Source organism: Salmo salar, chromosome ssa12 (assembly GCF_905237065.1).
Source record: "Salmo salar chromosome ssa12, Ssal_v3.1, whole genome shotgun sequence".
Lineage (NCBI taxonomy): Eukaryota > Metazoa > Chordata > Actinopteri > Salmoniformes > Salmonidae > Salmo > Salmo salar.
The window spans coordinates 60544211-60561679 of record NC_059453.1 but is presented as its reverse complement, the minus strand read 5'-3'; the positions used below and the strand labels follow the sequence as shown (position 1 = coordinate 60561679).

General features: G+C 42.5%; 1 protein-coding gene across 1 annotated transcript in view; it reads right to left on the bottom strand.

The window, feature by feature from the left end:
- Nucleotides 1–41: 41 nt before the first annotated feature.
- LOC106565416 (synaptotagmin-6) overlaps nt 42–17469 on the bottom strand; it is a 44281-nt gene continuing 26853 nt past the window's right edge. The window contains exons 2-7 of the mRNA XM_014132527.2: nt 4083–4491; nt 2831–3407; nt 1990–2110; nt 1539–1710; nt 1160–1310; nt 42–831 (exon numbers count right to left, since the gene is read on the bottom strand). Of these exons, the coding sequence (XP_013988002.1) occupies nt 760–831; nt 1160–1310; nt 1539–1710; nt 1990–2110; nt 2831–3407; nt 4083–4491 (1502 nt within the window). The 3' untranslated portion in view covers nt 42–759. The remainder of the gene's footprint in view (nt 832–1159; nt 1311–1538; nt 1711–1989; nt 2111–2830; nt 3408–4082; nt 4492–17469) is intronic.

The window sequence follows — 17469 nt, the reverse complement described above, 5'->3', positions numbered from 1 at the left end:
ATGTTGTTACAGTAAAATAGGAACATACAGTCGACACTCGATTTGGAATGTTAGAACCAGAATCGACAACTTTATTATCACTTCTTTAAAATACAAGGGACGCCTGGAAACAGTTATGTTACAAATACACATTTTCAATACAAAAGTGGAAAGATACTCTAAATTGCTTGGAAAAAACAGAGGAGAGTCATTGTTTCAAGCACTTATCACAAGGCTAATGAGGCAAAGGGGTCAAAGGTCAAGCCAACACCCTCAACAAAGTACATGACATTGCCTGAACAAGAGACTATTGGCAAACACTTCACAGGTAACAATTGAAACAGAAAAGTAAATTCAGGGGGATAGTCATGTTGATAATATCATAAATATGTGATTCTAAATACAGTGCTATTATTGATGTCAGTATCAAAGGGCATTACATATATACATATACAAAGATGTTAACCTCAGGTGTATAACCAAACCAGGCTGAGCTCAACTGCAAAGCTATTGTTGCAATAACAATGATCCCACCAGACCCAGTATACACTAGGCTATACGTACCAAGACAAAGTGGCTGTCCAAGAGGGCACAAGAGAAATGTGTTTGTGTGTGTGGGGGTGTGTGATGGCGAGATAATGTCATTCCAGAGCAATTTACTGCACTTTATTTATTCTGAGGCACACCATATGTGGGTCTGGGCCTGGGACACTCCATATTTCAGGCCTTGCTACAGGGCAGGCTTTGTAGAGTCGTGGAGTATAAACTCTAGCTCCTCCCTCATGGACTAGACAGGAGTCTTGGAGAAGGGCAAGAGCCTTGGCTGTCAAAACTTGCAGTGCGGGTTTTCCACTGTAGGAGACATTTCACATGGAAAGATTAGTCATTCCGAAGTGCACCAGCATGAACATTGCTGTCACTGTTAGGAGTGTACCTACCATCAGAAATCCTACATAGATAAAAGGGGGTACATACATTTAATATTTTGGTCATTTAGCATATGCTCTTATCCAGAATGACTTACAGTCAATGCATTCAACAAAGGTAGACAAGACAACCACATCAACCATATCTCAGTCATTGCAAGTACAACTTTCCTCAATAAAGCAGCTATCAGCGAAACACACAGAACTGAAAGACAGCAGGGTGTTTTTCTTTGTGTCTTTGTGAGTAATAATACCTCTTTCTGAGACTTGCTTGCCTCCAGTAGAGAGTGCCAGTGAGCGATGGGCTTGCGTGGATAGGCCAACATCTCGTTCCAGTGGTCTCTGCCCAGTCCCTCTGCATGACTGCCCACTCTGTTTACACCTATGATCTCATTGTGTCCCACCCTAAGGAGAAAAAAAGCAAAATGCACCCATTAACTCTTCAGCCACATCTGGTATAATGTAAATTCACATTTTCGCTTCTACAATTAGCAGAACTGACAGTATTAGTAGGACTCTCAGAGTTAGTGGATGGTTGTAGCATGAACAAACATATCAGTAACAAGAACTTAGAAATTATTCTTGATAATATTGCCATGCATTGCATCACAAATGATATTGAGTATAGCATACAAGTCATAGTCCATGACGGATATGTGCAGGCTGACTTGGTCCATGTTCTCAGGGGGGATGTCGAAGATTATAGCTTCGTTATAGGTGGGGTTCAAAGTGTTCCTCTTGATGGTGGTTTTCTTCTTTTTCAAGCGCCGTCCATCACACTCCAGGGAGACCTTGACATATGGGTCTGCCAATAAACAAGATAAAATAGTATTTGATTTATTTAAAAATGACAAAGTGCTTAGCTACTTAATGGATCGAGCTGATTTGACTGTACATTTTGTAATATGTAATTTAGCTAAGTCCGGCTTTCGCGAAATGCATTACCAAACCAGATGACATTTTTTTTTCTTGTAAATCTTTTACCAGAGGTATAGCCTGGTCATTGGCTGGAAGAGTAGGCAACAGCGTTTAAGGTGAAACAAGCACAAAACCTTTAAACGTGAACCCATTGACTGAACTGTACCTGAGTATCCTGTGATGTCCATGGCCTTGAGGTTCCTGCACTTGATGACGGTCATGGTGAGTCGGCCTGCGGTCGGCAGGTAACAGAGAGAGAACATGATCTCCCCCAGGTCTACACTCTCCTGTGTTCAGGGCCACAGACAAAACACATCACAACAGAAGGAAACAGAGAGGGTGTTATCAGTTATCACACATTACAATGCCACTAATATTGTTAAAGGGATAGTTGAATAATTTTACATATTTAGATATTTGTTTCATTACCTTGAAAGCATTCTCTGTACAAAACCAAAGTGTTGATTGGTGTCACTCCTTATCCATAGACTGCATTCAAGGTAAGGAAACAAATATCTAAATATGTTCAATTGCTGAACTATACCTTTGTAGTACTATACTGTAGCAAATGTACAACCTAATTCCCATTTAGTCTACAATGTGAATGAGGATGGAAGTTAGGCAGTACAAGGGGGCATTGACCCCACATCCCCTGCCTGGTCTCCTATTCTTGAACGCTTGTGACTCACACATGGGATCAAATCATTACAGTAGCTCATCAGAGCACCATTGAGGTGATTCCTTGCTACAGCTTATTAGGACCATCTCTTTAAAATACTTTAGAGCTTGACTGGCACAATGGAACCAATGGAATAGTCCCAAAAATGCAAACCAGACAATATAGCACTTCCAACAGGCAAGCTCATTCAAACTTTTAAAGAATCCAATGACAGCTCCAAAAGGCTATCTGGACTTACACTGTGCTTTCGCTTCTGCTTTGCTTGCTCTTTTGGGGTCTAGGCCAGAGCTTCATAAAATACATGTATTTGATTTGTCGATTGACTTACAGAGGTGGCGTACTGAATATCCTTCCAGATGGCCATCTCGCGGGAGAGGTCCGACACCTCAAACAGATTCTCCAGAATGACCTCGCCGATCATGTCGTGGCGGGAGAAGCGGTCAAAGTCATATACGCTCAGGTGCAGCTTCCTGCTGCCCAATTCCTCGTAGGGCACGTTGAACTGGAAGGACTCATCAAACATGGGATTGAGCGTCTTGCGATGGACGCGGGTCTGGAACTTGCGCTTGCGGTCAGGCAGGAGGTAGATTTTGACGTAGGGGTCGGAGCTGCCGCATAAGTCCTTGGCGGGTAGGTCGAAGGCCTTGAGGATGTTGACGAGAAGAGCCTCAGACTCGTAGTCGTACTTGAGGGAGAAGTTAATCTTACCACAGGTCTTGGCGGCGGCGCAGTTCTTGGAGGACTCGTCGGCCTCCAGTGAGCTCTGTTTGTAGAGCTCTGGCTGGATGCGGCCCAAACTGGCCAGGCTGGTGGATTGGTCCTCTGCATAGGGGAAGTCGCTGCCTCGGTCAAGGCTGGTGACATGGTGCATTTGTCGGGGGAGGTGCTTCTTGAAGGAGCTGTGCCTGGAGACAAGGAGCCATTTTTGCCAGTTGAATCATTTTCTTGGACAATTTACACACTGTAGAACAATTTCAGCAGTGGAATAATTCCAGTACCATATGGCATGCCTGGGAAATCTATGCCCCCTGCTGAATACTGTTGTCAGTTTCCAATTTAGAGAAAATGGAATTGCATTTCCTCTCTGATATTAGATGATTTAGAGTTTTCTTATTTAGCTCAATAGGACCTCCATGGCAATAGGGGCAGTAAACTGACAATCTCATTGATGTTCTATGTATCTCATCTTAAAGGTCACAAATGAATATGTTACAGGTGTAGATATGCATAATGATCTTTACCACTATGACACACTATAAATAGCCCCTTCCTGACATATCACATACTATTACCTCAATACTAATACATGTCCTGGACATAAACACGGAGGCTCAGTGGAGCCCTGGTGCAACCTATTGTAGGAGGCCCTTACAAACTGATCTAAGGTCAGTTTTGAGGAAGCACTGATAAGCTGATACCAGGGATGCCTTTCAAATGGCACCCTATTCCCTATAATGCACTACTTTTGACTAGGGCCAATAGGTCTCTGGTCAAAAGGAGTGCACTATGTGGGGAATAGGGTGCCATTTAGGACGTAGCCTAAGTCTCTGTCTCAAGGCAACTTCCTCCCGAAGCCTGACCTATTGGAGGAGTTGGGCTCGGTGGTCTGCCTGGACATACGCGTGCGGCGCAGGAAGTGGTCCTTCATGGACAGCTGCACCTCGGCAGGGATGTCAGGCGACGTGTGGCTGATCTTCACCGCTGCCTCTAGGAAACTCGCCGGGTCCAAAGGATTCAGCTTGTCCGACGCCATGGCGTGTGTGTGCGTGTGTGCGTATACAAGCGTAGGCCTGTGGCCGTGTGCAGGCAAGGCTCTGTCGTAGGGTCTGTCAGAGGCAGAGGAGGGGGGGGCGAGGGCAGTGGCACTGGAGGAGAGGTCCTTTGTGCGCCAGTGCACCCTGCACAGCTTCCAGGAGGCAAAGACGATGACGCTCAGCAGGCCCAGGCCACAGGCCACGAACACCAGGAGCAGGAGGCTGAAGGAGAGATCTGGAGGGGGAAGGATGGCGAGATGGGTGGGTGGTGGAGGGGAGAGGAAGAAGAAGATAGAAGAAGAACATTACTTTATTGTCCAATTGTACACAAGATCCAACGAAAAATGTGACTTCCACTTTATCCCAACCCCTCTGAAAGACACACATACGTACACACGAAGGTTGGAGAGGTTGGAGCAGGAGACAGTCATTCTGCATGGCACATGGAGAAGGGGGAGGGATGGAGGGATGGGTCGAGGAGTAGAGGAGAGGAAGGGTGGTAGATTAGAATGGAACAGCAGATATATACAGTATGCATGAGTGAGATCCGATAAAGGCAAAGGTTTCATTTACAGACATCGCACTGCTAAGCAAAGTGTTTTGAAACTCTCAAAATCGAGAGCAACTGAGCTGCCACCACCAACTAAGACGTGTCAAAGCATTCATTTCAATGGATTATTGAGAAATACAATCATGACGGGTGTCGGTAAGCATGGTACATGATGTATAGTCATCAATCAGCTCACTGGTCACCATAGCAACACCCACCCATAGCACGCGCTCCAGCAGGTATATTGCACTGGTCATCCCCAAAGCCAACACTTCCTTTGGCCACCTTTCCTTCCAGTTCTCTGCTGCCAATGACTGGAACGAATTACAAAAATCTCTGAAGCTGGAGTCCTATATCTCACTCTCTAACTTTAAGCATCAGTTGTCAGAGCAGCTTACCGATCACTGTACCTGTACACAGCCAATCTGTAAATAGCACACCTGACTTCCTCATCCCCATATTATTACTTACCCTCTTGCTCTTTCGCACCCCAGTATCTCTACTTGCACATCATCATCTGCACATGCATCACTCCAGTATTAATGCTAAATTGTAATTATTTTTGCCTCTATGGCCTATTTATTGCCTACCTCCCTACATTTCCACACACTGTACATAGATATTTCTATTTTTCTTTTCTTTTGTGTTATTGACTGTACGTTTGTTTATGTGTAACTCTTTGTTGTTGTTTTTGTCTCACTGCTATGCTTTATCTTGGCCAGGTCACAGTTGTAAATGAGAACTTGTTCTCAACTGGCCTACCTGGTTAAATAAAGGTGAAATAAAAACTGTAACAATATAATCGTCTCTCATACACAGTCTGTCAGCCTGCCTCCTGGTGGTTTAACAGAGAACTTCACCAGGGCCTTATATTCACAAATGAGTTGATCTCTTTTTAGAACCTATTGCACTGTAAATGGGTGCTGTAAGCAATGTGCCTCTAGATCAAATGTATCTTAATGATCAAATGCTTATTCTGTGGGTCAATGCCTAGTCTAAGGAGCTATTTGTTTTGGCAAGTCTGTCCTCACGTCAAGGAAAGAAGCCTAAAATGGAACTAATCGTGCCAGTCCAGAGGTATCATGCTCTGGACGATTCAGCTTTACCCCTGAATAATAAAAGCCTGTAATGAGTTACATGTGTTTGATTACACATGATGCATGGATGAAGAGGAGAGGAGAGAGGTGGGAGTAGAGTGGGAGGGAGCGAGCGAGCGAGGGAGAGTGGGAGGGAGGAAGGGGAAAAAGTTTTTTGACTTCCTGGTCAGAGTTTCTGTTTATCAGTTCCAATGACAGGGGATGGACTTCTCCTACTATTTTGTTTTTAGCTGTTGAGCACACTGTTAGGGTGTTTCTCAACCCTCCTCCACCGCACTACATTCTTCCTCCACTCCTCCTCTTCCTCCTTTCTCTTTTGTTTTATCCATGGCTTAATCAACGTAGTTTGGCCTGGCGGCCAGCTGGGAGTGTTTAAGCGTGGTTCCATGTTAAAATAAAAATCACCATGGGGAATATGACCCCTGATTCCCGTAAAACCTAATTTTCTCCTCTCCTACTGGTACAATAAAGGTATTTTTTTTTAAAGCCAGCTGCTGCTGCATAATACGTTTTCCTAATGGAAACCATAAAATCTCTCTCTCTCTCTTATACACAAAAATACATTTTAGTCATTTAGCAGACACTCTTATCCAGAGCGACTCACAGTAGTGAATGCATACATTTCATACATTTTTTTTTCTCCCCCCCCGTACTGGTCCCCCGTGGGAATCAAACACACAACCCTGGCGTTGCAAACACCATGCTCTACCATCTGAGCCACACGGGACCACACACACAAATACACACACACAAAGACACACGCGCATGCATGTAGAGTGCAACTGTTCACTGTTTGACTTGCAAATGCGCAAAATGTAATTACAGTCTTATTCCAGATAAAGAAAACAGCCCCACAAACCAAGAGAGCCACGCAGGTAGAATAACTGCTCCCCTGTCTGTCTGTGGCCCTAATCTAGGATGGTTATAAATCACTGGAATGCAAAATGCGGAGCTCTCTCTTTTCTATGATTATTACAAATGTGCTTGCATAGGTCTTGCACTGGGTGTGGGCGACACATATTGTAGAGGGGCCAGGATGAAAAATTAACAAGAAATGTTTCAGTCTCTATCTGCATTTCCCATAGGGTTAATGAGTGGAGCATCACAAACAATTGTTTGAAGAATGGGGGGAGGCATTAAAATGTAGGTTACTATCTCCTTAATACAGTTGTCCAGTCTAATTAATTAAACATGATAAAATACATGAATTATACATGAGGTTTCTAGTAAAGTTGGGAAATTCACAAGCTGTAGCTACAGTTCCCAAAATTAAAAATGGAAACCTGTAGAAAATAGCTACTCTGGAGCAACAGAGACTGGTGTGCAAATAAAACAGTAGGCCAACGTTTTTGTTTCCTAACGGAGGTGATAATATATTATATTTTTAAAGGTAGACTCAGCGAGATGAGTTGTCACGAGCAGCACCGCAGATGTTGAGATGAGCAAGATGCAAGACTTTGCTCTCACACGGTCACACACAGCATCTGCGCATGTGCACGGGTTCGCTTCACGCTGTTCACAGTGTGACAGCGGAGACGTTGAGCCTCTCGCCTCAACGCTCTTAGTTGTTGCAAAAATGTACGCACTATGCTGTTTACTTTCTGCATCTACGTCATATCGCTGATATAACTTATTTTGAACATTTCTAGGGTAACCTTTACACTCATATACGGTTGAAAATGGCAGATTTGGGTACTGATAAACGCCTAAATTGGACCGCAGTGTCTGTACAGTAATATGCTATAAATGACCTCAGACCTCAGGCTCTGTGCTTCACAGCGCTGTATGGGTTTTGACTGACAGTTGTTCTGAACTTGAGCACCACGCGCGACAAGAAGTTGCCCACATCCCTCCAGCTAATCGGGAAACTTGTTCAAATATTTTGTTGACAGAGTTAGGAAAAAAATGGAAATGAAAATGAAAAAAAAAGTTTAATTAAGAGGATTATAAATACTACTTTGATGTCATACAAACAAGTCAAACACCCATGAATCCAAATGTGCACTTCACATTTCCAAATCATTAAACTCATGTAATTTACAGTGTCAACGTTTATGATCCCTGTGTTTGATGTACAGTTACAAGAGGACATATCCTGGGTTGTTCTGAACAGAATGAGCTTGTTTGTCTACGGTTAAGAAAATTTGCCACAGCACACTCACCTGAATGCACTCATGACTCCTTTCTATGCGCACCAAAATGTAAATCTGTTTCCTTAAATTGCATTGTGAAAGCCTAACACTGTAATATCATATTTTATAACTTAGCTAGTCATGTTGGCAATATAACATGCTTTCAAATGATACCCACTTAACCCAGATTGCAATTTATAATGGACCGTTTTTGGATTGCATTAACAACAACCGTAATTGTGTGAGGGAGGGGATGCAGGGTTGTGTTCCAAACAAAACAACTACAAGTGTGCTTGCTCTAGTTCCTCAATGGCACAGCTAGGAGAGCTCAAAAAAGTACCTTATAGTTTAAGACTCATCTTTGAGTCATAAAAGTGCATTGAAATGACTTAGGAACTGTGCACACTTTGGAGAGGTATGTGTCCACTTGGAGACACCAGTTAGTCCTCTCACTCAAACCCTTGTAGTTTTTTGTTGTTGTCTTATGTTGCACCTACAACACATTTTCCAGGAATATTCTTATCATGTTACTGAATGTATCCAGTTTATTTTCAGATTTAGTTATCAACACATTTGGCAAGTAGTACAGTAAATGTAAAATGCACATAAAATCAACAGTGTAATGTTTTGATTCAGTACTGTGTCAGGTGAACTGTTGTGTCCTCACCTTCGGTATATAAAATAAAATCCCTTCATCTCAAAACTGTTCCCTTTCAATTGCTACCATGGTTATGCATATGCTTTTCATATTTCTTCTATAAGAAATATTTCAATTTAGCCCTATCCATATCGACCAATTCCCAGGAGTATAAAGGGTTATTGAGGACCCAGATACTGATTAAATGGGGGCAGAAATGACATTTGAATCACAGGGGAGCATTGCTTCCACTCATAACCAGACTCTTTTTCTATAGACCCAGCTGAACAAATGATAACTCAAATTATTGTTTGCCCTTAATCTCAGAAGCTAGATTAAGATTTTTTTCCCTCTCTCACGCACACTTGAATCTCTTTCCTGCAGCAGAGATAAAGCAAGTAGCACAAAGGGTGATGTAAGGCTGAATCTTGGTCTAATAAGCTCTGTTTTTCATAAGGGACGATGCTGAGCCTGCTGCTGTGGCACATAACCTGGGCTGCGTCCCAAGTGGCACCCTATTCACTATATAGTGCGCTTCTTGGGCCCTTTTTAAAAGTAGTGTGCTAGATAGAGAATAGGGTGCTGTTTGGGATGAGGGCCGGGATTTGGGAGACAATTTTCCCCCCAACATTCCAGTCAGCACATCCTCGTGGTGGAGAGAATTTAGGACATATGGTTATCCCCGCATACTTTAAAATGTATTTTAGTGGGCGGTTGGGTGACTAACCCACTATAAAGATTAATGTACCTTCAATGAGTGATATAGCATCTAAGTATCTCCCGCTGCCGAATGTCTAACATGGTGCTCAATACCCTAAACACAATCCATCTGAGAAAATTTGCCCTCTGAGTGTTTCGTGTTCTATTGCTGTAATACAGAGTTTGTGCAATTTCAAGGATCAGCAGTTTATTGAGATGTGCGTTTATTGCTCTCACAGGCCCTCACACACACGCACACACTCACATCTTCGTCGCATTAAATATTGATGTGAGAGCAATGCAAGCTTGTACAATTATAACACATCTCATACCTTTAACATCTTAGCCTAATTGTCCATGCAAGACCCAAAGCCAAGAGCATGCCCTGGATAATACATGGTATTCTGATTCAGTGTTCAAACAGTAATTGAATCTAGAATGTCTTTTTAATTCAATAGATGTCAGGTGTTATGCACACTGTTTTCATGATACTGTATTTGCAGTGTTTACTCATCATAAATCGTTGAATCTTTTGTGATGTTTTCTTTGTAAAAAAAAATAGGAACAAATGTAAATTGTGAAAAATGACTGGACACAAATGCACGACATCATCCTACAATTGGATCTTAGTATCTGCAAAATGGGAGAAATTGCAAACCGCATTTACTGTATCTGCTGCATTGCTCTCACAGAAATAAACCGCAGTGAGACCAGACTTGTAGAGCTTTTTTTTAGGGACCCATAAATCTGATTAAACCTTGTTTTGTTGCAGACACAGAGAGCAACCAAAGCCCCAGGGTTTTTTCTCCTCGTCAAGTGCCCTCGTATACAACCTGGTCTCTATAGTAACCTGTCCAATAGACTTTTTCACTCCCACTCCCACTGCCCCCACCACTATCCCCACCCCCTAATTTTGGGGGCTGCAGTCTCAAACACAACATGTCAAGTACAGTATATATTACACGATCCTCGTCATTCGTTCTTACACTAATTCTCTACGTCTTGGTGGAGGATGTGCAATAAAAAGCGAAGCCCCCACTAATCACCCTTGACTGGGATGAATTATCGTGTCTCATCATGGCTCCTCTTAGAGAATCTTTAAGCAATTACTATAGCAGCCTCCTTGGCTGTTTATAGGCCTCAGTTGCCTCACACCTCAGCCACTTTATCATCCTCCCCACTCAGTCCTTTACACCTGGGATTTACTCACATAGATGACACTCATGAGGAATGGGCCACTTATTAACTATAAAAGATGTCAGAGAAAATAATGGGCCTGGGATCATCCCTTCATCCATGGTGGTCACATGGTTAGGACTGACAACACACAGGAAATAGGCTACCAGTCTGAAAAATCATTTAAAAAAGAATAATTTCCAGCTGGTTAAAGTGGTTGTGTTGGAGAAACAAATGCTGCTCCAACCCCATTGTTCCCGTTAAAAGAGCACCGAAACATTATCTTCCCATGTATTTTACCAAGTAAAGGGTAAAAACGAAATAAATATTTTTTACAGTTATAGTACAATCTCCATCCTATAGCTCCTCCCAACTCTTCACCGCAGCCTCCACACAAACTGACATTTAGATGAAGGGCATCAGTATAATTGCAGACACCGTTTTCCCTGGGCTGCAGCCCTGGCGACCCTGTGTATAGTATAATATGGGGGAGGGTACACTTCTCCCTCCGGTGTGACGATATTTACAGACAAGTAATTACTGGGATTGCCATGTGGAAACTCACCACAACAACCCCTGCTGTGTGTGCTGGTGCTCCTATAGGCCTACCTACACCAACCCCCTTATTTAAAAGGGATATTATTTTATTTAACTGTTGCCAAAAGAAAAACATTTAAATAGCCATATTGTGAACAAAATCCATCAAATATCTTGGTTAAATTGATTGAGTATAATGGGTAATTATGAGTGTTATATCAGTTTATTGTCTTTATAAGAAATTGCCCATCCCTTTTCTATTTCCTGAAGTCAGTGATGATATCATTCATTATGCCAATGTCCATTCCCACCACAGCTATCATGGCAATTGGGAGAGAGAGAGGGGCAGAGAGCGAGAGAGACAGATACAGAGAGAGCAAGAGAAAGAGAGAGAGTGACAGTAAATGTCCGTAAGACAAAAATAATGGCGCTCCGAAAAACATCCAGTCGCCAGGACAACAAATACAAATTCCATCTTGACACCGTTGCCATAGAGCACACAAAAAAACTATACATACCCCTAAACATCAGCGCCACAGGTAACTTCAACAAAGCTGTGAACGAGCTGAGAGACAAGACAAGAAGGGCCTTCTATGCCATCAAAAGGAACATAAAATTCAACATACCAATTAGGATCTGGCTAAAAATACTTGAATCAGTTATAGAACCCATTGCCCTTTATGGTTGTGAGGTACGCTTGTGTTTAGCTGGCATCCTGTTCGTTCGTACGGTTTCTTGCGTTCGTGTTCAATAAAAGTAAATATGAGCACTCAACCCGCTGCGCCTTGGTCCAATATCTACGAAAGACGTGACACCCCTAAGCAAGCTGGTCCTGGGGCTCTGTTCACAAACACAAACAGAGCCCCAGGACAGCAACACAATTAGAACCAACCAAATCATGAGAAAAATAAAATAGAATTACTTGACTCATTGGAAAGAATTAACAACAAAAAAACAGAGCAAACTAGAATGCTATTTGGCCCTAAACAGAGAGTAAACAGCGGCAGAATACCTGACCACTGTGACTGACCCAAACTTAAGGAAAGCTTTCACTATGTACAGACTCAGTGAGCATTGCTATTGAGAAAGGCCACCGTAGGCAGACCTGGATCTCAAGAGAAGACAGGCTATGTGCACACTGCCCACAAAATGAGGTGGAAACTGAGCTGCACTTCCTAACCTCCTGTCAAATGTATAACCATAATAGAGACACATTTTTCCCTCAGATTCCACAGATCCACAAAGAATTCGAAAACAACCCAATTTTGATAAACTCCCATATCTACTGGGCGAAGTACCATAGTGTGCCATCCTAGCAGCAAGATTTGTGACCTGTTGCCACAAGAAAAGGGCAACCAGTGAAGAACAAACACCATTGTAAATCCAACCCATATTGATGTTTATTTATTTTCCCTTTTGTACTTTAACTATTTGCACATCGCTACAACACTGCATATAGACATAATATGACATTTGAAATATCTTTATTCTTTTGGAACTTCTGTGAGTGTATTGTTTACTGTTAATTTTGATTGTTTATTTCACCTTTGTTTATTATCTATTTCATTTGCTTTGGCAATGTTAACATATGTTTCCCAAGCCATTGAATTGAATTGAATTGAGAGAGAGAGAGAGAGAGAGAGAGAGAGAGAGAGAGAGAGAGAGAGAGAGAGAGAGAGAGAGCTCCACTTAAACATTTAGTCACAGGAATGGATGTGTACGTGGTATAACAAGTTTTATTGTTACAGACAAGTGAGGACCAAGTACGTGCTTGTGAATTCTTCAGTTTTCAATGTCGTGTTGTTTTTAAATGTATCACAAATGAAAGGACTAAACCATGATACAATAGAACATGAATCCTTTTCAATGACTCATTAACTTTGAGAGGACTCTACAAAATGATGAGGTAGAAAATGGTCATTGTTTTCCAAGGCCTATGTATCTGAGAGAGAAATGTTATATCGGCCTATAGATTTAGTCACGTCATGAAACCTCTGGTACAAAAACCAAACGTATCATCATTATATAAGAGAGATTATATAAAAATAACATTATTATATTGTCACGCCCTGATCTGTTTCACCTGTCCTTGTGACTGTCTTCACCCCCTCCAGGTGTCGCTTATTTTCCCCAGTGTATTTATCCCTGTGTTTCCTGTCTCTCTGTGCCAGTTTGTCTTGTATGTTTCCAAGTCAACCAGCGGTTTTCCTGTTCATCTGCTTTTTTTTGCTCTCTCCTTTTTTCTTGTCCTCCTGGTTTTGACCCTTGCCTGTTTCTGGACTTCGTACCTGCCTGCCTGACCATTCTGCCTGTCTTGACCACGAGCCTGTCTGCCACTCTTTATCTCCTGAACTCTAACCGGGTTTTGACCTTTTTGCCTGTCCATGACCATTCTCTTGCCTAACCCTTTGGATTATTAAACATCGTAAGACTCCAACCATCTGCCTCCTGGGTCTGCATTTGTGTCTTGCCTTGAGATATATATGTATGTATGTACATGTATGTGTATATATGTGTGTGTGTGTGTGTGTATATACACTGCTCAAAAAAATAAAGGGAACACTTAAACAACACAATGTAACTCCAAGTCAATCACACTTCTGTGAAATCAAACTGTCCACTTAGGAAGCAACACTGATTGACAATAAATTTCACATGCTGTTGTGCAAATGGAATAGACAACAGGTGGAAATTATAGGCAATTAGCAAGACACCCCCAATAAAGGAGTGGTTCTGCAGGTGGTGACCACAGACCACTTCTCAATTCCTATGCTTCCTGGCTGATGTTTTGGTCACTTTTGAATGCTGACGGTGCTTTCACTCTAGTGGTAGCATGAGACGGAGTCTACAACCCACACAAGTGGCTCAGGTAGTGCAGCTCATCCAGGATGGCACATCAATGCGAGCTGTGGCAAGAAGGTTTGCTGTGTCTGTCAGCGTAGTGTCCAGAGCATGGAGGCGCTACCAGGAGACAGGCCAGTACATCAGGAGACGTGGAGGAGGCCGTAGGAGGGCAACAACCCAGCAGCATGGCCGCTACCTCCGCCTTTGTGCAAGGAGGAGCAGGAGGAGCACTGCTAGAGCCCTGCAAAATGACCTCCAGCAGGCCACAAATGTGCATGTGTCTGCTCAAACGGTCAGAAACAGACTCCATGAGGATGGTATGAGGGCCCGACGTCCACAGGTGGGGGTTGTGCTTACAGCCCAACACCGTGCAGGATGTTTGGCATTTGCCAGAGAACACCAAGATTGGCAAATTCGCCACTGGCACCCTGTGCTCTTCACAGATGAAAGCAGGTTCACACTGAGCACATGTGACAGACGTGACAGAGTCTGAAGACGCCGTGGAGAACGTTCTGCTGCCTGCAACATCCTCCAGCATGACCGGTTTGGCGGTGGGTCAGTCATGGTGTGGGGTGGCATTTCTTTGGGGGGCCGCACAGCCCTCCATGTGCTCGCCAGAGGTAGCCTGACTGCCATTAGGTACCGAGATGAGATCCTCAGACCCCTTGTGAGACCATATGCTGGTGCGGTTGGCCCTGGGTTCCTCCTAATGCAAGACAATGCTAGACCTCATGTGGCTGGAGTGTGTCAGCAGTTCCTGCAAGAGGAATGCATTGATGCTATGGACTGGCCCGCCCGTTCCCCAGACCTGAATCCAATTGAGCACATCTGGGACATCATGTCACGCTCCATCCACTAACGCCACGTTGCACCACAGACTGTCCAGGAGTTGGCGGATGCTTTAGTCCAGGTCTGGGAGGAGATCCCTCAGGAGACCATCCGCCACCTCATCAGGAGCATGCCCAGGCGTTGTAGGGAGGTCATATAGGCACGTGGAGGCCACACACACTACTGAGCCTCATTTTGACTTGTTTTAAGGACATTACATCAAAGTTGGATCAGCCTGTAGTGTGGTTTTCCACTTTAATTTTGAGTGTGACTCCAAATCCAGACCTCCATGGGTTGATAAATTGGATTTCCATTGATTATTTTTGTGTGATTTTGTTGTCAGCACATTCAACTATGTAAAGAAAAAAGTATTTAATAAGATTATTTCATTCATTCAGATCTAGGATGTGTTATTTTAGTGTTCCCTTTATTTTTTTGAGCAGTGTATATACAGTTGAAGTCGGAAGTTTACATACACCTTAGCCAAATGCATTTAAGCTCAGTTTTTCACAATTCCTGACATTTAATCCTAGTAAAAATTCCCTGTCTTAGATCAGTTAGGATCACCACTTTATTTTAATAATGTGAAATTTCAGAATAATAGTAGAGTGATTTATTTCAGCTTTTATTTCTTTCATCACATTCCCAGTGGGTCAGAAGTTTACATATACTCAATTAGTATTTGGTAGCATTGCCTTTAAATTGTTTAACTTGGGTCAAACGTTTCAGATAGCCTTCTAGCAGCTTCCCACAGTAAGTTGGGTGAAATCTGGCCCATTCCTCCTGACAGAACTGGTGTAACGGAGTCAGGTTTGTAGGCCTCCTTGCTCACACATGCTTTTTCAGTTCTGCCCACACATTTTCTATAGGATTGAGGTCAGGGCTTTGTGATGGCCACTCCAATACCTTGACTTTGTTGTCCTTAAGCCATTTTGTCACAACTTTGGAAGTATGCTTGGGGTCATTGTCCATTTGGAAGACCCATTTGCGACCAAGCTTTAACTTCCTGACTCATGTCTTGAGACGTTGCTTCAATATATCCACATCATTTTCCTGCCTCATGGTGCCATCTATTTTGTGAAGTGCACCAGTCCCTCCTGCAGCAAAGCACCCCCACAACATGATGCTGCCACCCCCGTGCTTCACGGTTGGGATGGAGTTCTTCGGCTTGCAATCCTCCCCCTTTTTCCTCCAAACATGATGATGGTCATTATGGCCAAACAGTTCTATTTTTGTTTCATCAGACCAGAGGACATTTCTCCAAAAAGTACAATCTTGTCCCCATGTGCAGTTGCAAACCGTAGTCTGGCTTTTTTATGGCGGTTTTGGAGCAATGGCTTCTTCCTTGCTTAGCGGCCTTTCATGTTATGTCGATATAGGACTCGTTTTACTGTGGATATAGATCATTTTTTACCTGTTTCCTCCAGCATCTTCACAAGGTCCTTTGCTGTTTTTCTGGGATTGATTTGCACTTTCCGCACCAAAGTACGTTCATCTCTAGGAGTCCTTCCTGAGTGGTATGACGGCTGCGTGGTCCCATGGTGTTTATACTTGCGTACTATTGTTTGTATAGATGAACGTGGTACCTTCAGGTGTTTGGAAATTGCTCCCAAGGATGAACCAGACTGTGGAGGTCTACAATTTCTTTTCTGAGGTCTTGGCTGATTTCTTTTGATTTTCCCATGATGTCAAGCAAAGAGACACTGAGTTTGAAGGTAGGCCTTGAAATACATCCACAGGTACACTTCCAATTGACTAAATGATGTCAATTAGCCTATCAGAAGCTTCTAAAGCCATGACATAATTTTCTGGAATTTTCCAAGCTGCTTAAAGACAGAGTCAACTTAGTGTATGTAAACTTTTGACCCACTGGAATTGTGATACATTGAATTATAAATGAAATAAACTGTCTGTAAACAATTGTTGGAAAATTACTTGTGTCATGCACAAAGTAGATGTCCTAACCGACTTGCCAAAACTATAGTTTGTTAACAAGAAAGTTGTGGAGTGGTTGAAAAACGAGTTTTAACGACTCCAACCTAAGTGTATGTAAACTTACGACTTCAACTGTATATGTGTGTGTGTGTGTGTGTGTGTATGAATAAACAAAATGGTAAAATCAGAAGGGCACTTTTGAGAGATTTGTTTTTACAATTCAGAGGGTGCCAACGTATATTTTTATGTAATCCAATGAAAAGGACCTTTTCATTTTACATTTGTCTCAAGATAATAACAATGCTCAGAATGCTGCATTTTAATAGAATTTTTAAAAGAGGTGTGGGAAATATTAAAGGCCCAGTGCAGTCAAAAACGTGATTTTGCTGTGATTAATATACAGTATATTTCCGCACCATCAGGTTGGAACAATACTGTGAAATTGTACAAATGTTGATAATGCCCTTTTGGTGTAAGAGCTGTTTTAAAAGACTGTCTGAAATTTCAGCCTGTTTTGATTGGATGGAGTAATTTGGTTAATAGACCAATAAGAGTTCCAAACCTCTGCCAACAGCTACAGTAGTTTTCAGTTTTCCCTTAACCACTCAGACCAATCCCAGAAAGTCCTAGTAAAATTCTTGCTTGAAAATTGCTCTTTGCTAAATCTTAGACAATTTTATTTGAAAACAATCACAGTAAGGTACTTATATGTTACACTGAAATGATTTGAAATTGAGATAAAAACGGCTTAACACACACACGCCAAAATGCAGTTGTC